This window comes from Pleurodeles waltl, chromosome 11, assembly GCF_031143425.1.
Source record: "Pleurodeles waltl isolate 20211129_DDA chromosome 11, aPleWal1.hap1.20221129, whole genome shotgun sequence".
Lineage (NCBI taxonomy): Eukaryota > Metazoa > Chordata > Amphibia > Caudata > Salamandridae > Pleurodeles > Pleurodeles waltl.
Window position 1 is genome coordinate 544769157 of NC_090450.1, and position 26576 is coordinate 544795732.

General features: G+C 46.9%; 1 protein-coding gene across 1 annotated transcript in view; it reads left to right on the top strand.

Moving 5' to 3' along the window:
- The first annotated feature begins 9125 nt into the window (after positions 1–9125).
- The window catches only part of PBDC1 (polysaccharide biosynthesis domain containing 1), an 83634-nt gene continuing 66183 nt past the window's right edge, over positions 9126–26576 (top strand). Inside the window, exons 1-2 of the mRNA XM_069213987.1 lie at positions 9126–9264; positions 9975–10040. Coding sequence (XP_069070088.1) covers positions 9214–9264; positions 9975–10040 — 117 coding nt within the window. The 5' untranslated portion in view covers positions 9126–9213. The remainder of the gene's footprint in view (positions 9265–9974; positions 10041–26576) is intronic.

The following is a 26576-nucleotide window of genomic DNA, read 5'->3' on the forward strand; positions in this document are numbered from 1 at the left end:
CTGCCCTCCTGGGCAATGACTCCGGCGGTGGTCTCCTGACCAGTGACGATACTCCTGCCCTCCTGGGCAATGACTCCGGCGGTGGTCTCCTTTCCAGTGACAACGGTGCTGGCGTCCCGGCCGCCGGGGATGATGGCGCCCTTCTCCGCCGTGCTGCTCTCACCAGACTGTGCAGACTTTTTCTGGCACTTCACCACCTTTGGAGGAGTCACAGCTGACTCTGCAATCCCCCTGGGACCCTTGTGAGCAGTTTTGCCACCAGGAGTCTTCACCCTGTCCCGTCGGCCACTTTCCAACTTGAGATGCTTTACAGGGGGTGGACTGGCAGTGCTTTGGCTCCGTGTCACACTGCCTGCCCTGGTGGCTGGTGCACCCCACACACCTGTAACACGCACCACTGGTACTGGAGTATTTTTGGCTGAGGCGCTACTACGGGACTTATGAATTGGAGGGGTGGGGATGGGGGCAAATAGGTCAACGTTGCTGAGGGAGAGTTTCTGATGAACACTGGGATGGGTAGCTGGAGGGGGCCTGGGAGTGGAGGAAGAGGAGGTGGTTGTAGGAGGTGTCACTTTAGGTGTTTTGGGTGCAGGTGCAGGTACTGGAGGCTGTCGTGAGGTGGATAGATGTTGGGTGTGTGGGTGCCCGCGTTTGTGTACTTTGGGAGGGGGCGTCACAGACACACTGGGAGAGGACACAGGGGACGTGTAAATGGTAGTGGGGGTGGTGAGTGCAGGTGAGCGGGGTGTGGTGCTGGGTGTTCTGGTGCGAGTCCTAGTGCCTGTAGATGTAGTGCATGCAGGTGAGAGTGTAGACGACACTGGAGGGAGCCGACGAGGAGGGGGACACAGTGGAGGCAGTGGATGTTGGTGTGTCTGTATGTGGGTGATGCTTGTGTGAGTGCCTGTGGGATGTGTGGTGCCTATGTTTGCCTGAGCTACTTATGTGTGTTGAGGTGTATGCATGCTTGTCTGATGGTGTGCTTGGGATGGGCTGGGGTACAGGGGATTGGGTCTGGGTGGAGGAAGTTGGAGGGGGGAGGCTAGACACAGGGACAATGGCTGCCATCAGTGCTGAGGCCAGAGATTGCAGGGTTCGATGATGGGCAGCCTGACCAGAATGAATGCCCTCCAGGAATGCATTAGTGTGTTGCAACTCCCTTTCTACACCCTGGATGGCATTCACAATGGTAGACTGCCCAACAGTGAGTGACCTGAGGAGGTCAATGGCCTCCTCACTGAGGGCAGCAGGGGTGACAGGGGCAGGGCCTGAGGTGCCTGGGGCGAAGGTGATGCCCACCCTCCTGGGTGAGCGGGCACAGGGCGAACGCTGAGGTGCTGCTGGGAGGGCGGTGCTGGTATGGGGGGTGGCGGCTGTACCTGTAGAAGTGTGGGGCACAGATGGTGCCGCCACTACAAGGGAGCTCCCATCGGCGGACGAGTCTGTGTCGCTGGTTGGTGATCCGGTGACCGACGTGTAACTCCCCTCGCCCTCCGTCCCACTGGTGCATTCTGAGTCCGTGGTGTGGCCCTCCATGGCCATGTGGGATGCAGCTCCCTCGTGCTCCGGTGCCACTGTACCTCCGCCTGATGATGCTGATGCACAAAAGAACAGGGAGAGCAGAAAAAGGGGTGGGGGGACGACAGAATGAAGACAGGTTGAGTGCATGGCTTACCACTACAGTTGGCGGACAATACAGACACAGCAGCCCCCTGCACTACGCCGTGCTCTTGGCCTCTACAGATGCAATTCCTGGGATATGGCCTACATCGCTATGGTGGACATCTTCACACATGGATGCCACAGGGGCATGTATACCTGTACTTGGCACTCTCCTGCGGTGGGGTGGAGTGGCACATGGCCTGCATTACATAGGGGCCTAGCCTATGGAAGTCGCCCTGGCCTAGGGAAACCCACAGCCCTCCTCCCACACCCAGACCCCTCAACTGCGCGCAAAGTCCCCAGAATGAGGGTGAACTCACCCCCTTGTGTCTGCTGTGATGCCCTCAAGCGCCCATCCAACTCAGGGTAGGCCACCGCCAGGATCCGGAACATCAGGGGGGTCACGGGGCGACGGGCACCCCTCCCACGTTGGGAGGCCACCCCCAGCTGAGCCTCCGCCATCTTCTTGCTCCAGCGGCGAATGTCCTCCCATCTTTTCCGGCAGTGGGTGCCCCGTCTCTGGTGGACCCCCAGGGTCCGGACGTCCTTGGCGATGGCACGCCAAATGTCCTTCTTCTGGTGGGCGCTGACCTACATGACATGCACAGGGGAAGAAGAGAAGTCATTAGCAAGAGCACCGTCGAAGTGAGTGGCCCACATCCCTGCCCTTGCCATGTGGCACATGCATTCACAGTCCTTCATGTTCACTGCACTCTGCCCCCTTCCCTCTTACAACCAGCCCTCTCCACACAGGCATAGCCCATACAACGTGCTCCCTGTGTACTTACCTGTTGGTCTGGAGGACCGTAGAGTAGCGTGTACTGGGGGAGGACCCCGTCCACAAGCTTCTCCAACTCCTGAGCAGTGAAGGCAGGGGCCCTTTCCCCAGACGCAGCAGCCATTGTCTCTTCCACACCGAGGTCACAGCAGCACTTGCAGTGTAGGTCCTCTCCTGTCGAAGATCAGGTATCGAGTGATTGAACAGATGGAAAATGGCGGTCACGTCCGCGGCGGTGATGTCCGCGGCGGTGCGTATCATCACCGCCGGCGCACTTCATCATTGGCTCCTGGGACCCATAGGGTCCAATGTTAACCAATGCAGCATTGCGCCGCGGTCTTCGACCGCCTACCGCGACGGTGTACAACGCCAGCGCAGTTACCTCACATCCCATTGTCCCAGTTTAGAGGTCAGGCAGCCGCCATTTCAGGGGCCCACATGGCTTCATTTACAACTGCGTCACACATACCTAGGCCTACACTCGACACACATACAGGAAGATTTTTGTCTTTGGTGTCGTGTTCTATGTATCTGTGGGTACATACCTGGGATTTTGTTGACTCTGTGGTTGCTGTTGTCCTTCCTAGCACCGTCAGCTGGGACATTTGAGAAGATGGCGGAATCCTCCGGTGTTCCGACCGCTGATGGACCTGTTGACAATGGAGGAGCGACATTTACTCATCACCTACAGGTTTGACCGTGCCACTATCCAGGAACTATGTACCCAGTTGGAGCCAGACCTGATGTCACCAATCCGCCATCCCACAGGAATCCCCCCTGACGTGCAGGTGCTGTCAGTGCTCCATTTCCTTGCAAGTGGATCTTTTCAGACAACAGTGGCCATGGCATCAGGGATGTCCCAGCCTGTGTTTTCAAACGTGTTGTCCAGAGTGTTGTCTGCCCTGCTGAAACACGTAAGGAGCTACATCGTTTTCCCTCAGGTAGAGGATTTGGCTACAGTGAAAGGTGACTTGTATGCCCTTGGACATATCCCCAACATCATAGGTGCTATTGATGGGACCCATGTAGCTCTGGTCCCCCCCCACAGGAGTGAACAGGTGTACAGGAACAGGAAGAGTTATCATTCGATGAATGTACAGATGGTATGTTTGACAGACCAGTACATCTCGCGGGTAAATGCTATGTTCCCTGGCTCAGTGCATGACGCCTACATCCTGCGCAATAGCAGCATCCCTTATATGATGGGTCAACTCCAGAGGCACCGGGTGTGGCTATTGGGGGACTCTGGTTACCCCAACCTGTCCTGGCTGTTGACCCCAGTGAGGAATGCCAGGACAAGGGCAGAGGAACGCTACAATGAGGCCCATGGGCGGACTAGGAGGGTGATCGAACGCACCTTCGGCCTCCTGAAGGCCAGGTTCAGGTGCCTCCATATGACAGGTGGTTCCGTATTCTACTCACCGAAGAAGGTGTGCCAGATCATCATCGCCTGCTCGATGCTTCACAATCTTGCTTTGCGACGCCAGGTGCCTTTTCTGCAGGAGGATGGTCCAGATGGTGGTGTTGTGGCAGCTGTGGAGCCTGTGGACAGTGATGAGGAGGACGCTGAGGAAGAAGACATAGACAACAGGGAGTCAGTCATACAGCAATATTTCCAGTGACACACAGGTGAGAACAGTTTTCTTTTAACCATTACATTCACTTTCACACTTCTACCTCTATCCTGTCTGTCATTTCATAGCAGTATTTGGTCACTGAGTTGTACCTTTCCATTACGGTTTCACAGGTGTGGTTAGCAACGTGTGTCATCTGATTGCATCCTTCAGGGACTTGTGATGTGTGACATAGGTATGTTGGCTTTACAATTGGAAACGCATGTTGACACTGTCATTGATTATACATATTTAGCAAATCACAGACTGACTCCAGATTGTTTTGTGGCTCAAGGGTGTTTATTTAAGTGCTCAAAAATGGAGGGGGGTAGTAATATGGTGATGGGGGACGGTGGAGGAATGTCCATGGCAGAGTCCAGTCCATTAGTCACACAGGTGCACTGCCCATATGGGCATAGGAAGTGGAGCTGGGGCAGTTTCAGTATGGACAGGGTAACAAAGTGGGACAGTGGGAGGACAATCAGGGTGGTCTCATTTCCTGGCGGGGGTCTTGCCATCTTGCTCTGTCCTGTTCCTGGATCTCAGGAACCGCTTGCGGGGTGGTTGTCCGTCTGCAGGGGGTGGGGTGCTGGTGTGGTGGTCCTGTGGCGGGGCGTCCTGTCCACTAGCGCCGGCGGAGGTGGTGGGCAGTTCATCGTCCATGCTAGTGTCAGGGGCCCCTTGGAGTGCCACGGTGTCCCTCATGGTTTTTTGTATGTCCTTCAGCACCCCTACGATGGTGCCCAGGGCGGAGCTGATGGTTCTGAGCTCTTCCCTGAACCCCAAATACTGCTCCTCCTGCAGGCGCTGGGTCTCCTGAAACTTGGCCAGGACCGTCGCCATTGTCTCCTGGGAGTGGTGGTATGCTCCCATGATGGAGGAGAGGGCCTTGTGGAGAGTGGGTTCCCTTGGCCTGTCCGCCCCCTGTCGCACAGCAGCCCTCTCAGTTCCCCTGTGTTCCTGTGCCTCCGTCCCCTGGACCATGTGCCCACTACCACTGCCCCCAGGTCCCTGTTGTTGTTGGGGTGGTGGGTTATCCTGGGTTCCCAGTAGTGGTGGACACACCGCTGATTGACGTGTCCTGGGTACGGAGGTATGGGCCCGCTGGGTGGGTGCTGTGCTGGTGTTACCAGAGGGTGGAAGGTCAGTGTTGGGCTGTGCCTGTGCAAGGGGAACCGACTGTCCCGAGGCCCACGATGGTCCGGGCTGGTCATCAGGATCCAGTAGGGCAGAGCTGCTGTCGTCACTGTGGGCCTCTTCTGTGGGTGGAGTGGAGTTGTCTGGACCCTCCAGTGTGGTGACGTTCCGTAGTGGTCCTGCAGGGATATAAGAACATGATTATTGCATGTGTGTGTGTAATGGTGTGCAATGGGTGGGTGTTTGTGTACCCCAGTGCAAGCATTCCTGTGTGTGGGTTTGTGTGATGATGGTTAGGGGGTTGTTATGGGTATGTGCAGTGAGCATGCTTTGGTGAGGGGTGACCATGCTTTGTTTTTGCTTGCGGGCTTGGTGTTGGGATGGGTGGTTTGTGTTATGAGTACATTAGTGAGGAGTTGGAGTGATAGGGGAGGGGGTGAGGGGGGGTGATAGCATGCAGGTAGGGTGGGGGATATGATAGTTGAGATTTAACTTACCAGTGTCCATTCCTCCACCGACTCCTCCGATGCCCTCTGGATGCATGATGGTCAAGACTTGCTCCTCCCATGTTGTTAGTTGTGGGGGTGGAGGTGGGGGTCCGCCGCCAGTCCGCTGTACCGCGATGTTGTGCCTGAAGACCACTGAACGCACCTTCCCCCGTAGGTCGTTCCACCTCTTCCTGATGTCCTCCCGATTTCTTGGATGCTGTCCCACAGCGTTGACCCTGTCCACGATTCTTTGCCATAGCTCCATCTTCCTGGCTATGGATGTGTGCTGCACCTGTGAGCCAAATAGCTGTGGCTCTACCCGTAGGATTTCCTCCACCATGACCCTGAGCTCCTCCTCGGAAAAACGGGGGTGTCTTTGGCGTGACATGGGGTGGTGTGGGTGATGTGTGGGGTGGTGTAAGTGTTGATGTGTAGTGGTGTGTGGTGTTATGTGCGTGTAATGTTGTATGGGTGATGGTGTTGTGTGCCTCTGTGTGGTGGGGTTCTCAGTTGCTGTGCTCTCTGTCTATCTGGCCTTCGTCCGTGAATTGTGGTCGTAGGGGTTTGTGGGTGATGTGGGTGTGTGTTTTATATTGTGTTTGGTGTGTGGGAGTGGTGTTTGTATGTGTATCAGGTGTGTGTATTTGGAATTGTCCAATGTGGCGGTGTTTTGGAGATGTGTGTGTATTTTGAGCGCGGTGGTGTGTACCGCCAATGGAATACCGCAGTTGAAAGACCGCCGCGTATATTCGTGGGTCGTGATAGCATGGGCTTGTTTCTGTTGGCATGACGGTGGAGGTTTTGTTTTCGCCAGTTTATCACTGACCTTTGGTGTGGCGGTCTTGTGTGGGTGTCTGAATGTCGGCGGATTCCGAGATGTGGGTCATAATAGCTGTGGCGGAAGTCCGCAGCCGTGGCGGAGTTTTGGCGGTCTTCTCTACGGCGGTAAGCGCCTTTTACCGCCAATGTTGTAATGAGGGCCACAGTGTTAAAAACCAATTCCATGACAGAATGTGTCAACGCGTTAAGGCACCTCACATATATGAAAAATCAGAAATACAATACATTAATTAAATGAGATTGATTAAGTTGGTCCCCTCAATAATTGAGTTCTAGATCACTTGAAAGTTAACAGGTTTTTATTAAAAATTAAATAAAAAAGTGGTACAGAGTCAGTCATGAAGGCTCTCAAATGCAAAGTTATAGGGTGTGTAAAAATCAAAAATATTCTAAGTCTCAATGGGTAACAAAATTAGAAAAGCATAAAGCAGCATCTCTAACAAAATAGGAAAGTCTTCTGGCTCACCCCCAAAGTCAAGGATTTTTATACACAATTTGTGCACTTGAAATACGAATTTCTGCACATTCATCATCGTGTGAGCAAATGTATCATCTCTTCAGAAAATCAGAGCACATGAAAAATCAACATCACATTACCTTAACATGTAAGCACTAACCCAATACATTAATAATTATTCTGCACCCTCTATGCTAATATAATCCGGAGATGCTAGAATCAGAAACAAATACATTAACAATTATGTGTCAGATGAATTAATAGCATACATGCCAACATTTTTAAAAGACTAATCGGGAGAATGTATTTAATTTACCACCTTTCTCTTTTAATGAAGCAGAGACAATTTCAGGCAGCAGACAGCAAAAATAAAGTCTTTTTTGGCTTCAAAAATCTTGAGCCGGTGGAATGCTATTCGTATTTAACCACCAGCTCCATCTTGACCATTGACTTAATTTTGTGTTTAGCTTAGCTTCACATACCATCAGGTATTTTTCCGCGCACAGCTTGTGCAACATGTTTTCGCTCTCTTTCTCACCAAGGCACGGACATAACACGGAGCAGTGAGGGAAAGATAAGGATGTACCAGAGAATGTTTATGATACAGCAGGGAACAGTTTGTCTTGGGAGCGCACCTTGGGATGTGGCCAATCTCTAATGTGCTCTTTCAACACAAACTGGTACAGCCAGCGTTTAAACAACAACTTACATTATGGGAAGGGGGAGTTTCTAGAATTCTCCTCTCCAGCTTCTTCAAGGTATTTAAGAGGGAAACTTGACTACTGGGGTTAGGTCAAACTGATTCCGGGAGGGGGGTATCTTAGCACGGTACATTCCCATTGAGGGTGGTTCTCTCTTTCGGCAGTCGTTTGGGTTGCCAACTTGACATTGACAAAGAGATGATGTCCATGTCAAGCCCCATGGTGATGCATTTTTAATTCTTATGTTTAGCTTTGCATTGTGTATGAATACATAATCACTATATGTAGCTATATTATCCATGATTGAAGTAGTGTATTTTCATTGTTTGTTTCTATGATCATTATTATTCTACTGCTGTGATTATTTTCAGAAGTGTATTTGTGTTGCTGCATTTGACCTTTACGCTTTCCCCATACGATCCTTGAAAAGTGCCTTAATAAATGTATTACTCAGACTAAGAGTGCTGAATTGTTGGCATTCCTTTCATTTTGTCTCGTCTCAGTCTGAAGTGTAGCAAAGCAGTGGTTCTACTGGCATTCATGTAATAGGTCTCATTGAACAAGTGGAAGAAATTGCAACATGTTGCAAGTTACAGCTGAACTGGGGAAGGTTCGTCATGAGCAGAACAATAATAACAATGGAAATATCTCAATGCATTTTAGCTTGACTCTCTGCTGTGAATCTTTTGGGAGGGGGAGTATGCAGTATGTGGGGAAGCACTGAATGAGTGAAAGAGATGAATTCCATCTTGGTCAAGATGGTGTTTTACAGTAAAAAGTGCCTTAGTTAACCTATATTAAGAAAATACACTTCTGTATATACAGAACTTGTTTCCAAAGTAATTGCACTACATCAGTCCGTACATATAAAACGAAGCATGGAATTGCATTTTGCTCACTGTTAGTAATATGCAAAAATATAAATCCATAAAAGTCTCTTACACTTGTGTATGTAGAATAGTCTTGATTCACATTTAATAACAATGTGGGTCACTTATACAGAGAATATCGAAAACTATGCGTCTTCTGTATTTCTAGGCAACGTCGTCAAAGCACTGGGGTATTATTGAATCAATGTTTAAAAACACAATACTTTCAATCATAAACAGTTGATGTAGTAACATATTTGGGCGTACTTAAATGAGACGCTAAGAAATGTTGAAGTGAATTTGTTTCATTTTTAGGAATCTTTATCACATTTTTCATGCAATTAGCTGTCTAATATGCATCTTGGATATAAAGGATCGGTTCGCGTTTCGACTCTTAGAGTTTCGACTCTTACTCGTCCTCTATTAGCACCAAACGCTAGAGCTTATATAATGTGGTAGTAGAGGGGTTGATGGTGGCAAACTTTGAAGGGTCGTGTTGCCTGACCCTGCTATGGCCACCGCTCATGACGTAAATCTGAGCACAAGCGCAAGGCCGTATTTACGCATGCGCAAATCGGGACATTGGATTGACAGAAGTGATCCAAAAGGCAGGAAAACGGAAGTAGGGTGAGAGGTGACAAGGTGTCGCTGGGCACGCCTCACTCATCATGGCTCAGGAAGAAACAGGCAGCAGAGCCACCAGGAGTCTGGGAGACCTGGTGGGTGAGAGTCTAGAAGATCTGTTGAAAGGGATTTGGGACCCTGTGGGGTTATCCTTGGCGGTGTGTTTCGGGGGTAACCTGGGGGTGTTCGGGTGATGTGCGATGGAATATATTTGAGTCGGTCCTCTGCGAAGTTTTGGGAGAGAAGGATCATAGTGATGTTAACTGTTCCCCAAGCTCCCCTCCACAACTTCCCCTCCCCCCACGCCCCTTTACAGGGGGACGCATGGCTAGGTCTGTGGCGGGTTGTGGGAGTTTAATGAAGAGTCTAGTGAAAATAAAGGGTATTTCGTGGTCTGAAACCGAGGATGTTTGGCGTGGAAGGGGCTCTTCTCACTTCCACGTGGTGTGGTTGGTCACTGATAGGCAGTGCGTTAAATGGACTAGTACTGTCCGGTACTGAGTACCTTCACTTCTTTAATTTGGAAGGAAGAGTACCTGCACTTCTCATCACTACTGCAGCATATTTAATGGGAGAGTACCGGCACTTCTCAGGAGCAAGTGAGTACTTAAATAGTTAGTATGTGCACCTCTATTTCCATTTCAAGCACTGCTGATACGGGAGCATGTAGAATAATAGAAACAGATATGTGAAAGCTTGTGTAGTTCAAAGGGTACAATGGGACAATATCCACGTAAGACGTGGCCGTGGGGCTTTATTGTAAGTTCACAAGCACTGTTGTTTCTAATACTCTCATTCTTCGCAGGGCCCCAGCGAGGCGATGGCTGCCGCACATGCTTTGTCCCTTCCCGCTGACCAGTATGGAAATGATGTAAGTATCTCTTCGAAGCACGAGGGCGAGTGTCGTGTTCACCTATCTATACAATGTTTTCTTGAGTGCTTCTGTACCTGTCAGTGGAGTATGATTTTCTATCTTAATCCCTCATTTATCGCTATGAGTGCTCCTCTTGGTAGTGGGAAAGGGAGATTTCGTTATTTTTTTTTTTTTTTTTGCTTCAAACCTGAAATCGTCGAGCTGGGTTGTGATGGGTGCAATCGAGATCAAATGGGAGGTTGTTGCTAAGAACCGTATGAATAAGGAAGAGAAGAACAAGGTGGGACAATTCCTAAAATCAGACAAGATGGGTCCACCAAGGCTAACGGAAGGTATTGGGTACCTCTGGAGTTATCTCTGCAGGCAGGAGAGGAACAGAAGAGGCACTGTCAAGTGGTTGAATAAGCAGCAACCCCCCTACCTTCGCAAATTCTTTTGGTGCAGTGGTCCGCTGTTTGGGCTTGTGAAGGGTGAGCAGGGGCCAGACCCCTTGCAAGACACTGCAAGGCAATTTCCCACTTTGTCCATGTCTTAAAATGGTTTTGAAATTGAGCAAAAGCTAAACTAGTGATCTGGGTTCTCCCTAAGTGTCAAGTACACATAGAATCTTCAAAATATTTGGGATGTACATTGCACAAACAAAATGTAAAGATTTTAAAATGTAATTAGCATTTCTTTAACATGTGGCACTGTTTCCCCCTTTATATACAATTTGACCTCAGATTGAACTGGGAACCAGTTACCTTAAAATACCTAGTGAATAATATCTATCATTCTCCCACTGATTTGCAGGATGGAAATCCCAGCAGAGCATCACGGTCCCCCTGAGCCCAATTGCTTTTTGGTTTTTCTCTTCTGCTTTCTGTAGTGGGCCACGTGGCACTAGTGAAGATGGTGTGCTGCTCAGATGAGTTTATTATTTTGCAAACCTTCTCCTGCTCATCCTTCTTTCCTTCTTCAGACATGCCACACATCTGATTTAGTTGCTGGGGTGCTGTCGGGTAGCTCTTTCCACTCTAAATCTACTTGTGACTGCGGGTGTATTAGGCCTTCTAGTCTTAGAACACTATTATTCAGCTGCACAGGTCCAATGGCTGGCTTGCTGGCTTTCTGCCCACCCCCTGCATGAGATGGGGTTTATCAGTAAAGACTTTTAAGGAGGGCTTACTGCACTGCTCATTGTTTCCTACTGACCATTCTACAGATCACTATCCAGGGTTATCAGGCACATCTTTCTCTTGCCTTGCTAGAAACTGTAAACTCACAGACATGAAGAAACCCTGTGCTCCTGCACTACCTTTGTAAAGCCTTCCCACTTGCACAGGATGGCTGTGCTCAGGGCAACTCCATTAGTGGCATGCTGCAGGGTTCTTAAAATTGTGGGATTTGTTTCTGGATGGTGAGCTACTAAATTTCCAAACTCTTCTGGCAGACTACCATCTTCACCCTGGTCAACTCCTTACTTACAACCACCTTAAACAATCATTAAGTGCCCTATTTCGTGTCTGCCACCTAACACTAACCGTACATGAGGTGTGCCAGAAGCTACACCATAGGAACTGGTGGCAAACTGATAGAATGGGTGTACAAGACCTTTCCTGCAACATTGAGACCACTCCAGGTCTTCTCGTCATACTACCTGGGTGATTGATGTGGCCAAACCTCTACAAGATACGGACTGGACTAAAATACTGGACTTTCCCCTCAAAGAATTCCACAGCTGTCACTAAGTACATTCAGAGAGCTTCCTTGAGAATGCATTCGCCCGTTGCTTGAAATTGGCTTTGTGGTTTGTAACTTACATTTTGTTGCTTTTAATTTTCTGGTCTTATTTGTTTTAGGCTATACAGCTTGAGTTCATCCCTTCCCTTGCCCAAACCTTATTTACAGTATCCTTCTGAGTGCTCCCTTTCTGTAAACAGGCCTTTAAATCTTGCTCTTATCTCATCACATTTTCTGTGCATTCAAAGAAGGTCGGTGGGAACCTAGGGCCAGATGTAGCAAGCAGTTTTGCCCATTCTAGGTCTATGGGAAAATGTGTTTGTACATATGGCCCCTAGTGTTTACTTTTCCTTCTCTGACTTCAAAGTGAGAGGATTTATGCAACAATCTTGCTGGATACTGGGGTGAGGAAAGAGTTTTCTCTATCGTATGACAATATTTAAATTAACTTCAGAATATATCAGAATTAGGAGTACAAATGAAACACATTTTTGTTAATTCTGAACTGTGCTGGAAACAAATAACTTCATACGATTAAAACAAACATTGATGCAATTTCCACACATCGCCTGTGCACTTTATAGTTTATTTAAAAAACTGCACGTCTTTCAATCAAAAACGTGTTGTCTGTAATGGCAATGTGTTACCACACCATGCATACCTCACTTAACTCTGCTCTGCACCACTCTACACCCCTGGACCCTACTCTGCATCACTCTACTTTACACCACTGTGGGCCACTGCACTCTTCTCCACTCTGAACCATTCCACTCTATGCCACTGCGCACTCTGCTGCTTCACACTACGCCTCTCTACTCTACAGCACTGTATGCCAATACACTTCACGCCTCTCTGCGCCGCTGCACACTATACCACTCCAGTCTAGGCAATACCAATCTAGTCCGCACAACTCTACTCTATGCAAACTCTGCAACACTGCACTGTACGCCGCTGCACTCTGTGCTGATACTCTGCTAGTGCACATTACTCTGTAACACTCTACATCAATACACTGTACATCTCTCTAATCTACTCTGTGCAATATCTACACCACTATGCCACTAACTTTTAGTCATGCTGGACAGCAGCCACTCTGGTGTATAACGTGGCTAAAACACATTGAAAAAGCCAATAACTCTTGCGTAGACAAGACCTATTGGCTTTGCCAATATGTGTTAGTACTAAGAGGTACCAAGGTTCCTGAAAGAACTGTGAATGTGTAAGTCCTTATTTTAATCATGCATTTCACAATATAGGGGCTGTTACAAAATGCGCAAATACATTTCAGTAAAAAAAAAAAAAAGTCCTTCTAAAATACAGATTTGAATAATATACAGTTTATACCTAGTACTAACAATTTTTCATAACAGTCCAATAAAACCAAACACTCCACAGCTCGCCTTGGAACACCTTTCCAGAACCTCTCTAAAAGAAAATATTTTCGTCATCAGAAAGCTTCAAGTGACTCCTTTGATTAAAGTCAATGCAGGTTTCCAAGCCTGTTTGCATTTGCAGATTTACCAGTTGTGCACATATGCATTTCTCTAGAGAAGGAGGCACCCTGGCAAGAATGCCTTTTCTTATCTGTCTGCCCCTCCCTGCCTCCCTCAGAGCACAGGAGACTCCCTGCCATTCGATCCAGCTGGGGAAACTGATCTGTTGTAATTATATTTTGTCCTTTAGGTGAAAGGCTAAAATTACAGACAAATGCTGTCCGTTAAGCCTTTCATCAAGAACGGCAGGGCGAAATTACAGGCAGTCCGTGAAAATTACAGACGGGTAGTCACCCTAGTGTGGTCCTATTTGTTTTGGTTGAGGCATTTCTGACTGCTATCTGTATTCTTTGGAGCAAGACCATGAGATTTGTGACAGTGGTTGCAGTTGATGTGTACCCGCCCTCGTTTTTTGGGGACTGAGACTTGCTTTTTTTCATCATCAGACCTGGACCCAGAGCAAGAGAGAGAGACCTAAAATGAGTAGGGAGTGAAGAACAGTAAGCTGGGAGAACTGACAGAGAGAAAACAGGAATTTAAAAAAAAAGGACCTGCAAGAGTGAAAATAAGGGGCAGTGTAGGATGGTGAAAGAAAGAGGTTGGAGCAAGATGAGACAGAATTGCGATACACATATGTGTATTATACACTGATTTATGAAGAGGTGAGTAGAGGGGTTAAGTGTCACATCTCACTTGGATCTCAATCTCGGAACAGTTCTTACATAAAAAGTTCTTCTACTACTAATGTTTCAGATAGTCCAATCACAAAGTAATGTCCATTTCAAGTAGGATGCTCATTCAAGTATGGTTGCCTTACATTTTCGAGGGGGCATATAAAGATATTAAGGATACGTGAAAAAGCTGATCCTTGAGGGATGCAGCTTGACTGTTCATTTAGATGATTAGAAATCATCTAATCTGCGATTTTGGGTGCTGTTAGAGAAAAGATAGGACCGATTACAGTGCATGCCTAGGTGTGCCTGCTCGGTGTACAAGCGTATCCGGCAAAATTGTTTTTTTTAACATTGGTGGGCAGTTTGAGGATTATAAGGGCAATTTAGCAGTCCTTATCTAGACAAAGAAGGTTCCTTTGCCTCATGTTGGTCAGTGCCATTTGGTACCCTGAGTGAAAACTAGATTGATGGCTGTGGAGACGGTTGTCTCATCTCTTCCATTCCAGAATTTTCCAGACAAGAACAAGATGCAACTAGGTCAGTATTTGTCCATGATTTATAGGTCATCAATTTGTTTTTTATTTGTGGGGTGATGGAGCATTGTAGAGAGTCATGGATGAAGCTGGAGAGTGCAGAGGTATTGAGCATGTTTAGTCTGCCACAACTGTGGGCGTGGAGAGGTAGTTACTTAATACATTTTTCTGAGCAAAGGATCCTAGCACTTTCCTTTGGTTTGAAAGAAGTGAAGACTGTAGCAGAGGAGTTAAGATGGGTTAGAGCTGCAGTTCTGCGGTTTTGATGATGGGGCTGCAGTTTTTTTTCTTAATTAGGTTTTAAGAACCCAAGAATGTTGTTTAACATTCCCAATGGTTACTCTTTAAAACACTTGATAGTAGAAAATGTCGTTAGTCTGATCTGTTGAGTCCAAAAAGGTTTATCAAAGTAATCGGTGCTGGCTCACGATAACTTTTCAAGTGCCTTTTGTAGCGACTTGCATCAAGTCAATCGAGGTTCAATTTGGCATGTTTCATTGTAGCAAGCTATTTGTTGCAGCACATTTTAATGAATTCAGTTCCCTTCTTGGGGATTTTGGGCTTGGTATGCTTTAAAATGTCTAGAGCAGAAAAATTTATGAGGTAGAGGTGGTCAAGTAGTACTTGTATCAAATGAGGCAGAGTGGCAGCAGTATAGGTTGTCTCTCTCTCTCTCTCTTTCTCTTTCTTTCTTTCTCCTCCAACACCTCCTTTCCCAGTGCTGGTGATGTCCATCTCTGAAATCCCAGCCTGCATTTATTTATTCTCTCTTCCCTGAAGCTGGTTTATTTTGGTGGGTTCTCCATCAATTTCCCTTTACCCAGGTGTAAGTTTCCCCTCCCTGGTTGAAACTACAGTCTACCTTCCTTGGGTTGTAGCCCTCTCCCATGGCAAATGGAAGTAGAGCAAACAAACCTTCAGACGCAAGGACACCTGAGCTGGTCAGAACTGGTATCTCTGTGGACACTGTTCAAGAAGCCTGTAAAATCTGGATAGCAACAGCTTCCTCTTCCTGGATTGGAGTAGTCCACAAACGTTTCTGTGTCAGACTCTTGTTGGTTTGGGCAACCCATCCAAAACCACTATATGGACATAGGTTCTCTAGCCTTTAGCTAGTATTTGACTTTGTTCTTTAATCCTCACTGAAGATACCTATATTTGAGAGAGACTGTAAGGCAATTACTTACCCTCAATAACTCTACTTCTGGTGGATACAGTATGTACCTGCGGATTCCTAACATTTTGAATATCCCCAAAGCGCCAGCATGCTATTGAAACTTTTCTTCATAGCTCTCCCATGAGGATGTCACAATGCCCATGGCTCCGTACGTGGCTCTGCATGACATCATTGGAGTCCTTATGGGCCCTCATTGGCGTGCTGACGTCAGTTTCCATTTATTTCATGCCTTTGAGGCGAATGGGTGAAATTAACATCACAAATGCAATAACATTCTAATGATTACATTAAAAAAAAATATATATATAAAATAATGTAAACTACGTAATATACAAATATATCTTGTTTTGGTATATGCAGACAAGCAATGGCGAGGCGCGGTGGGTCAGTGAGGAATCCGCAAGTAGATAGTGTATCCAACAGAGAAACTGTTACCGAGGGTAAGTAACTTGTTCTTCTGATGGATACATCAACCTGCAGTTTTTTTCACCTCTTGAATACAATTCCCAAGCAATCCTGCACTCGTAGGTGGGGGGTCTCTGTACCAAAACATTTTTCAGTACAGAACAGGCAAAGTGACCATCCGTCCTCACTTCAAAGTCTAGACAATAGTGCTTCGCAAAAGTGTGATGGGAGGCCCAAGTTGCCACTTTACATATGTCAACTACAGGGACACCTCTAGCTAAGGCAGAAGTAGAAGACTTAGCTTTAGTGGAATGAGCTTTAATACCTTCTGGGGTTCCTTATGAGCCATGGCATAGCAGAGCTTAATGCAAAGTATGATCCATCAGGATAATGCCCTCTTATGCTCTGCTTTTCCTTTCATCTTGCCCGCATAACAAGCAAATAGCTGATCAGCCGTATATGACAAGTTCTATCCACATAAAAGCTAGCAGCCCTTTTGGGGTACAATCGATGAAGCTTTTGTTCCTCTTTAGATGGATGTGGAGGAGGATAGAAAGTATGAAGGGTGATATACTGGCCCGAGTGGAAGGGAGTAACCACCTTTGGCAGGAAACCAGCCCTGGTCCTTAACACGAACTTATCAGCATTGAAAGTTGTGAAGGGAGGCTTAACACTAAGGGACTGGGATTCACTAACTCGTCTAGCTGACGGTATTGCTAGTAGAAAAATCATCTTAAAAGTAAGTAATTTTAAAGGGCAGCTATGTAAAGGTTAAAACGGAGAACACATAAGGTATGTTAGTACCAAATTAAGATCCCACAGCAGCATAATGAACGAAGTGGGAAGGTATTTTTAGTGAGTCCCTTATTAAACCTTAACACTATAGGGGACTTAAACAGAGAAGGTTGATCAGGCAAACCAAGGAATGCCGAAAGGGCAGACAAATAACCCTTGACTGTTACCATTGTGCAAACTAGCTGCGGCAAGGAAAGTGCAAACCAAAAAATACCACACAAATGGGCCTTTAAGGGTTCTAAAGAATGTTCCCCACACCACTTCACAAACTTGGACCATCTTCAAGGAAAAAACTGATTTAGTGAAGTGTCTACTGACTGATAAAATAACATCCACCACATCAGTGGGAAGAGAAAAAGAACTCTGATTGCAGGCTCTGGAGGTGTGGGTGTAGAACCAGCCCCTGCAAGAGGAGGTATGCCATGTGAAGGAGATGGCGTAGAGAGCACAGTGAGAGGTGAAAAAGGTCTGTGTACCACACCATATTCGTGGCCAGTCCAGGTCAATTAATATGACTTTGGCCTGGTCTTGGCAAAACTTTCTCAGAACGTGAGGAATCAAGGGTATGGGGGCGGGAGAAACGCGTAAAACAGGTGGGAGCCCCAGTCCAATTGAAATGCATCTCCCAGTGCTCCCTGCATCGGATACTGTAGGCTGCAGAATGACAGACCTTTTTGCAATTCACAAAAACATGTACTATCTGAGGGGTCCTCCGTAGCCAGAAAATGTGAAGTACCACTTCTGGATGGAGACACCGCTTGCGATCGGCTGAAAAATGTCAACTGAGGTTGTCCATACGCACGTTGAGAACTCCAGCCAAGTTACTTGCCATGATTCAAATCTGATGATCCTGAGTCCAGGACCAGAGTTGTAGAGCTCTGCAGAGAAGATACAACTCTACTCCTCCATTCTTGTATACGTACCATGTTGCCGTAGTATTGTCTGTTAAGACCTGCACTGACTAACTGTAAATAGAAGAGAGGAAGGCCTTCACAGCCAGACGTATCACCCCCAGTTCCGATAGATTGATATGAAATCATTGTTCTTCTGGAGACCAAAGCCCTTTGATCTCCAGATCACCCAGATGAGCTCCCCATCTTATAGTGGAGGCATCAGTTATCACTGTGGCCAGCAGAGGTGGAGGGCCAAACGTCTCTACTTGAGACAGATTGCCGGTAACATCCCACCATCAAAGATTTGCTGCAGTATCTGTAGATTCTGACTGACTCTTTGAGATCCCTGTTGTGTTAAAAACGACTGCCTGCAGAGGCACCACTGGAGGGCCCCCGTGCCAACATCAAGGGTCACCAACAGAATGCAGGATACTATCAGACCTAGCAGGCGCAAGACCTTCAGGACTGGAACCATAACTCCATTCTGAAACATCCGAATCATAGCCTGAATGTCTAGAAACAACCAAGGAAGAGGGTAGACTGGATTAACTGTAGTGTCCAGTGTAGCTTCTATGAAAAGGGTGCTCTGAGAGGGCTCTAAGTGGGAGTTGGGCCTGTTGATAGAAAAGCTGAGATTGAACAACTGAGTTGTCAACTGCAAGTGATTCAACACTAACTCTGGAGGCTTGGCTAATCATCCAGGTAAGGGAATACTTGTACTCTCCAACTTCTGAGATGTGCTGCCACCATCGCCCTCACCTTTGTGAAGACTCGGGGTGCAGAAGTAAGACCAAACGGAAGAACCACAAACTGGTAATGTTGAGACCCTACTGTGAAGCGAAAATACTTCCTGTGCAACTTCAGAATAGGGATGTGAAAATATGCATCCTGCAAATCGATCAAGACCATCCAGTCTTTGTTGCTGTGTTAGGGTCAGCATTTTGAACTTTGCCTGCTTGAGAAACCAGCTCAAAATCCTGAGGTCTAGTATTGGACATAAACATCCATTCTTTATGGGAATCAGGAAGTACTGGGAATAGCATCCCTGATCTCGTTCCTGCTCTGGAACCAGCTCCCCTTACCCTTTTGGAGTAGGGATAGGACCTCCTGTTGAAGGAGCAGAATATGGTCTTGGGCACAAAAACGTTGCTGGGGAGGAAAGGATGGGGAAAATTCTCAGAATGGTAGGGTGTACCCATTTCCTACAATATTTAAAACCCACTGATACAATGTTATGGATCTTCATTGTGGTAGAAACTGGGCACCTGCCCTCCCAAGTGCAAAGTATGCTCCAAGAGTGCAAAACTAGGGTTCCTTTCCTGTGACGTTGGCTTGGGAGGAAGAGGATGAGGAGGATGGCTGATGACGGCTCCTTGTTGTCTACTGCGGCCCACCCTTTATAACTCGTATATAGAGGATTAGACAGCTGCAGCTGGTAATGCTGCCGTCCACGGAAGGAGACGTTTCTGCCAAACCCACAGAACCTCCAAAACTGCTTGTAATCGCTGGGGTGCGTTTGAAGGCCAAGAGATCTTGCTATCCTTGAATCTCTCCAAGGCAGAATCGGCTTTGGTGCCAGTCTCGACCTGTCGAAGGGCAAATCCACCAAGATATTTTGTACTTCTGGCAAGAATCCAGACCCTCTCAACCATGCATGCCTCCATGTAGCAACTGAAGGCCCCATACCACTTGCAGTCAAATCAGCCGTATCCAGGCCTGACTGAATGATCTGGCAAGCAGAAGCCTGGCCCTCGTTTAGCAGTCCAGAAAAGTGACTCTGAACATCCTGAGGTAATTTCGGAATCACTGTTTTAGCTGAGTCCATCAAAGCATGAATGTACCATCTCAACAAACCAGTTGCTTTGGTTGACTTCAGAACCATGCTACTGGAAGAAAACACCTTTTTTGCAGACTGTTCCATCTGCTGTGACTCTCTATGTGCTGGGGATGTTGGAAAAGTCGCAGGAGTTTACTTGGAAGAACAGGAAGCTTGTACTACCAAACTCTCAGGTGAAGGATGAGCGGATAAAAATAGTGGATCTCTTGTAGCAGGCTTGGATCTATTCAGAGTTTGTCTGGATACTGCAGAGGAAAACATAGGTTTCTGCCAGATTTCTAGAATTGGCTCTGTCCGTGCCTTAGTAAAAGGTAATGAAAGCTGTGCTGTGGAAGAAATAGAATGCAGCACTTCCGTTAGCAAATTAAAACTTGAGCTCAGGTGATGGAAGAGGTAGTTCCAACATATCGGCCGCCTTTCTTATCACTGAATGGTATTTTGTGACCTCTAGTGGAGGAATACCTTTTGGAGACCATTCCCATTCTGGGTAAGTGTCCAATCCATGTGCCCCTTCTAAACCTTTGAAATCTGGGTCAAGTGACACTATTTCTCCCTCTCTGTTCTCCTTCTCCAAAAGCATACTGTTCTTCTTCAAGAAGCCTCTGAGCGTCCATGTGAGATCTATATCTCGACTACAACAGTGGTGTTGGTGAAGCCAGTACTGGTGACTTCAGTAACTGCGCCTGTGACTATGACACCTGTGTAGAAGAAGTTAATGAAATTGGAGCTGAATGTTGTGAAGCTACGGTGAATCCAGCCGACATTGGAGGGGGCGCAAGCGGCACCGGTAACTCCTGCTGAAGTCCGAGTGGCTAAGGAGTCTCCTTCCACGGTGCCGGATAAGACCAGGATACCTGGATGATCGGCATACATGGCAGGAATGGCACCTGCTGATATTGCATCAGGAAACCTCTCTAACTGATAAGATAGCTGAGCCCTGGGGCCTGCGGGCACGCCAGATGTTGTAATCGCCTTGTGGAAAATGCTGTACATGGCATTCAAAAAATTCAAAGGGTCAGACCCTGGAGCCGGGAAAGTCTGATACTCCTGCTCCTGTCGAGGAGGTGGAAGCGTAGCAGGATGAGGGACTGGGTCTACCTCCAACTCTGGTGCAGGATGTCCAGGTGAAGTAGGTGGATGCTGAAAAGGCTACTTGAGACGGGGCTGGAATCACCTCACCTCTGTCTTCCTGTGACTTCAGATGAGGAGACACTGACCTTGAACACTCATCCCTCGATGATTGACGTCCGAAACCATGACACTGCTTCTTCTGTTTCCTCTTTGTTGACTTCGAGGAATGGGATGACCGCAACTCTGAGCAAAGTCAAGACTTTCAATGTCCGCCCTTTTTTTTTTTTTCTTCCCTTTCTTGCCTTGACCATGAAGAGTTTAACTTCTCTCTCCTTCAGCGCTTTGGGATTAATCTTTTTGCATGATGAACAAGCGTTGACGTTGTGGTCCTAACTTAGACTCCAAAGAGAGTCTTCATGAGGATCCATGATTGACATTTGATCCTCATATTCCCTGCATGGTTTCAAACTAGATTTCCTTAGTGGAGACATTTTTCCCTGCAACAACATTGCAATACCTGGAAAAAATGTGTTGAGAGACTCCTAACTTTATGGAGAGCCTATGAAAAAAGGGAACTGACATCAGCATGTCGACAAGAGCCTTTTATGGCTTCACTGATGTAACGCTGAGCCGCATTCAGAGCCATGGGCATTGTGACCTCCTCGTCAATAGAGAGCTGTGAAGAAAAGTTTTAGTGGCATATTGGGGATATTCAAAAGGTGAGGAATCCTCAGGTAGATGTTTCCAACAGAAGTAGAATCTCAGCTGTGTTGATTCTCTCCCTTGTATACTGGGCCTAAGCCAGAAAAAGTCTTGACGTCGCCTTGCTTCTGTGATCTGAGCAGAGAAGGAACACCTGACTGGCTGTCGGGGAGCTATACTGCTCCTGCCAGGAGGAGTGACCGGACTCTTAAGGATATCTACCCAAGGCCCATTTGACTATAGGGACCTGCATGAAGCAGCTTGAACTATTGAGACTGCTCTGGAACCAGAAAGTGATCCCAAGCCACATGCCCAGGAAAAGCCAGAACATCCAGGACAGAAAACTGCTCTCTCACCTTAACAGATCAAAAAGAGCAAGCCTGCTTTGTCCTGGAGACATCCTGCATCCATATACAGGCCATGATAACTGTTGTTCCATCCCAGATGAACCATGGGGATTTGGTTTTTATTGCTGAGGTCCAGTCCCACCAGGAAGCATATGCTATTATTGATTCAAGAGTATGAAATGTCTTTATAGCCAATGTAGTTCTGGAGATACTACCTATTGAAGTTACGGTCCAACATAATTTGTGCTGAACAGTGGCCACTATTGTCACCTTGACTTTATGTGGGTGCCACACCACTTTAAATTCTCTACTGCAGCCATTATGTTTCGAGATGGAGACATCTGATCTTCAAGGCACTCTTGGAACCCAACAGTGGGAGCTAGCGTCTTATTTTCCTTGGTTCTCAACTTCAGCTAAAGGGATGAGTTGATACTTAATTGTTTTGTGGATACGTGTGTGTGTGTGTGTGTGTGTGAAAATTTGACACACTATTTTGAAACATCCTTTATGCACTTATGTGTCGGTATATGTAGGAAAATGGCTCCCTGTTGCAGTTACCCCCCACTATTTGCCTGATATTGATGCTGACTTGACTGAGAAGTGTGCTGGGACCCTGCAAACCAGGCCCCAGCACCAGTGTTCTTTCACTGAAAATGTACCATTGTTTCCACAGTTGGCACACCCCTGGCGCACACAAGTCCCTTGCAAAAGGTACCAGTGGTACAAAGGGCCTGTGACCAGGGGAGGTCCCTAAGGGCCGTAGCATGTGTTGTGCCACCCTAAGGGACCCCTCACCTAACACATGCACACTGCCATTGCAGATTGTGTGTGTTGGTGGGGAGAAAAGGGCAAAGGCGACATGGCAGCCCCCTCAGGATGCCATGCCCACAAAAACCTGCCTGTGGCATAGGTAAGTCACCCCTCTAGCAGGCCTTACAGATCTAAGGCAGGGTGTACTATACCACAGGTGAGGGCATAGCTGCATGAGCAATATGCCCCTATAGTGTCTAAGTCTATTTTTAGACATTGTAAGTACAGTGTGGCCATATTAAGTATATGGTCTAGGAGTTTGTCAAAACGAACTCCACAGCTCCATAATGGCTACACTGAATACTGGGAAGTTTGGTATCATACTTCTCAGAATAATAAACCCACACTGATGCCAGTGTTGGATTTATTACAAACTGCACACAGAGGTCATCTTAGAAGATGCCCCCTGTAATTTACCCAATGCTTCAGTGCAGGACTGACTGGTCAGTGCTAGCCTTCCACTGAGATGAGTTTCTGCCCCCCTGGGGTGAGAGCCTTTGTGCTCTCTGAGGACAGAAACAAAGCCTGCACTGGGTGGAGGTGCATCTCACCTCCCCCTGCAGGAACTGTAACACCTGGCAGTGAGCTTCAAAGGCTCCTGCCATTTGTTACAGCATCCCAGCTAGTGGAGATGTCCGCCCCTCCGGCCATTGCCCCCACTTTTGGCGGCAAGGCTGGAGGAGATAATGAGAAAAACAAGGAGGAGTTACCCACCAGTCAGGACAGCACCTAAGGTGTCCTGAGCTGAGGTGACCCCTCTGCCTTTAGAAATCCTCCATCTTAAGATTGGAGGATTCCCCCAATAGGATTAGGGATGTGCCCCCGTCCCCTCAGGGAGGCACAAAGAGGTTGTAGCCACCCTCCAGGACAGTATCCATTGGCTACTGCCCTGACCTAAACACACCCCTAAATTCAATATTTAGGGGCGACCCAGAACCCAGGAAATCGGATTCCTGCAACCTACACAAAGGACTGCTGACCTGAAAGGCCTGCAGCGACGACGGAGACGACAACTGACTTGGCCCCAGCCCTACCGGCTTGTCTCCAGACTCAAACAACCTGCACAGCGACGCATCCGACAGGGACCAGCGACCTCTGAAGCCTCAGAGGACTGCCCTGAACCCAAAGGACCAAGAAACTCCAGAGAACAGTGGCACTGTTCAAAAACAGCAACAACTTTGCAACTTTTTTGCAACTTTCAAAGATCTTACTCTTCCCGACCGAAGCGTGAGACCTCACCCTCTGCACCTGACGCCCCCGGCTCGAGCTCCAGAGAACCAGTACTGCAGAGAGGACTCCCAGGCGACTGTGACCTCATGAGTAACCTGAGACGACCCCCTTGTATCCCTACAGTGACACATGCAGAGAAGATCCAGAGGCTCCCCCTGACCGTGACTGCCTGGAACAAAGAACCCGATGCCTGTCCCAAGCACTGCACCCGCAGCCCCCAGGATTAAAAGGAACCGAACTCCACTGCAGGAGTGACTATCATGCAACGCTCTGCCTAGCCCAGTCGGTGGCTGGCCCGAGAAGCCCCCCCTGTGCCTTGCCTGCACCGCTAGAGTGACCCCCGGGTCCCTCCATTTTTTTTTTCTATTGAAAACCCAATGCCTGCTAAGTACACTGCACCCGGCCGCCCCTGTGCCGCTGAGGGAGTTTTTTGTATGCCTACTTGTGTTTTCCCCCCCCCGCAACGTGCTCTACAAAAATCCCCCTGGTCTGCCCTCCGAAGACGCAGGTACTTACCTGTTGGCAGACTGGAACCGTAGCACCCCTGTTCTCCATAGGCGCCTGTGTGTTTTGGGCCCTCCTTTGACCTCTGCACCTGATCGGCCCTGTGTTACTGGTGCAGTGACTTTGGGGTTGCCTTGAACCCCCAACAGTGTGTTGCCTATGCCCAGGAAACTGAACTTGTAAGTGCCTTACTTACCTGAAAAACTAACCAATACTTACCTCCCCCAGGAACTGTTGATTTTTGCACTGTGTCCACTTTAAAAAAAGCTTATTGCCATTTTAACTAAAACTGTGCATGTTACTGCTCTAATTCAAAGTTCCTTACTTACCTGTGTGGAGTACCTTGCGTTTTATGTATTTACTTCAAATCTTGAATCTTGTGGTTCTAAATTAAATTAAGAAAATATATTTTTCTATATTAAAAACTTTTGGCATGGAGTTAAGTCTTTGAGTGTGTGTTCCTCGTTTATTGCCTGTGTGTGTACAACAAATGCTTAACACTACCCTCTGATAAGCCTACTGCTCGACCACACTATCACAAAATAGAGCATTAGTATTATCTAATTTTGCCACAATCAACCTCTAAGGGGAACCCTTGGACTCTGTGCACATATCTCTCACTTTGAGATTGATATACTGTAGGAAGTTGGCTCTGTATATACTAAGTAAAGCTTATATTCTACAATCTCTTACTGTAGCTCATCAGTCTAACATTTTTAAAACTAGATATAGGGCTTGATGTTAATAGAAAACATGAGACCTAGCTCAGGAGAGCAGTGAAGTAGCTTTACGGTTTGCAATTCATTTGGAGAAGGTGCTAGTGTTTCTGGATTTTTCTTTTTTGCCCAACACAAATTTAGGTTATTTACCTGTTACTCAAACATCCTTTTCTGGTTGTAAGTAAAGAACTAACTGGACATAAAAAACAAACATTAAGAACTTGATGAAATATGAGGTGTTCACTACATCTGGTAAATATCACATACCTGGAGTGAGATATTTAATGGATGAGGTAAACAACTCTTATTCCAAATGTTCCCCTTGGAAATGAGATATATATATTGACAATGCTGTATTTAATACACAGACTTTTAAATGTTTTTGCCTTTTTGTGGCTTGACCTTTTATAAACTTTGGCAGGTTTGACATGCTGCAACTTTTTAAGGTGGAAAACAAACAAAAGCCTAATGGAAGTCGACCACATTTTTACTTCTTGTTCTCCAGTGAAGTTTATATGTATATCTCTTCAGTGACAATTGATGCTGTGTAGAACTCCCTGCCTCATGGATCAGGGCTTCGCAAGCGGGCGTCATTGCTTAATATTCCCAAGAAAACACTCTCCTGAGCCCAGCAGAGTGAAGCAAGCCCACCAACTAGCTTGTAAAAAGACCTAATTTATTTGCAGATTCAATAGTCACCATGACACATTTCGACCCTCCCCGGGTCTTAATCATATGGAAATTATTTCATCTTAAAGTGCACTTGCTTGCTAATGTTGGCAGTGCATTTATGTATTAATCAATAGATTTGTTAGGAGTTTGTGCTCTTGAAAATAATTTGTGGCGTTCCACAGCCATGCTCACCTTTTTACCATAATGATCTTCTGATGCTTTAATTGCCATAGTATATAAATCCTCTTCCTCCGCATCGTCATCAGAATTCCCCCCCACCCCTCCAATCACCTACGGAATTTACATACACACATGGCAAGGTTTTCAGAACTTATGTACTTTCCACCCCCTAGATTGTGTTTTAATAAAGCTAACTTCCTTTTTGCAACAAATATACTCCACCCAAAGTTTCCAAATAAGTTTCAAAAGCTTCTTGCCAATCTTCCCAGGGTGTGATTGGGTCCCCAGGGGTGGGTACAAATACAGGGGATGCTATGGACTGCATGTTATCTCAAACGTTACCAAAACTAATAAAACACATTTAATATAATGCTTGTGATGCTGTTGTCCTTGGAGAAACAAAACAAAATAAATGGAAATGATAGCAGTAGTCACCATAGTCTATCTGCATTTAAATTTGTCTAAATGGGACTCACTTAACTTCAGGCACATAAGCGTGCCCACCACTGTAATGGTCCTGAATATGTTTGGTTTGGTGTGCCTACCACCAAAATAATCTTCATAGGCACTGTTCTGCAACAAGTTCCTGTTTTGGTGTGCCTATCACCGAAATGTACCTTGCAGGTACTGTTATAGATCACCACACAACGTCATTAACAACACAATCGTTTATAGGGAACTGCACAGAAGCGTCACTTTCTAAGGGCGATATCCTTTGTTCTTAGAATGCTCTCCACAACATGCAAACAACGTCTATTTTTAAAGTATG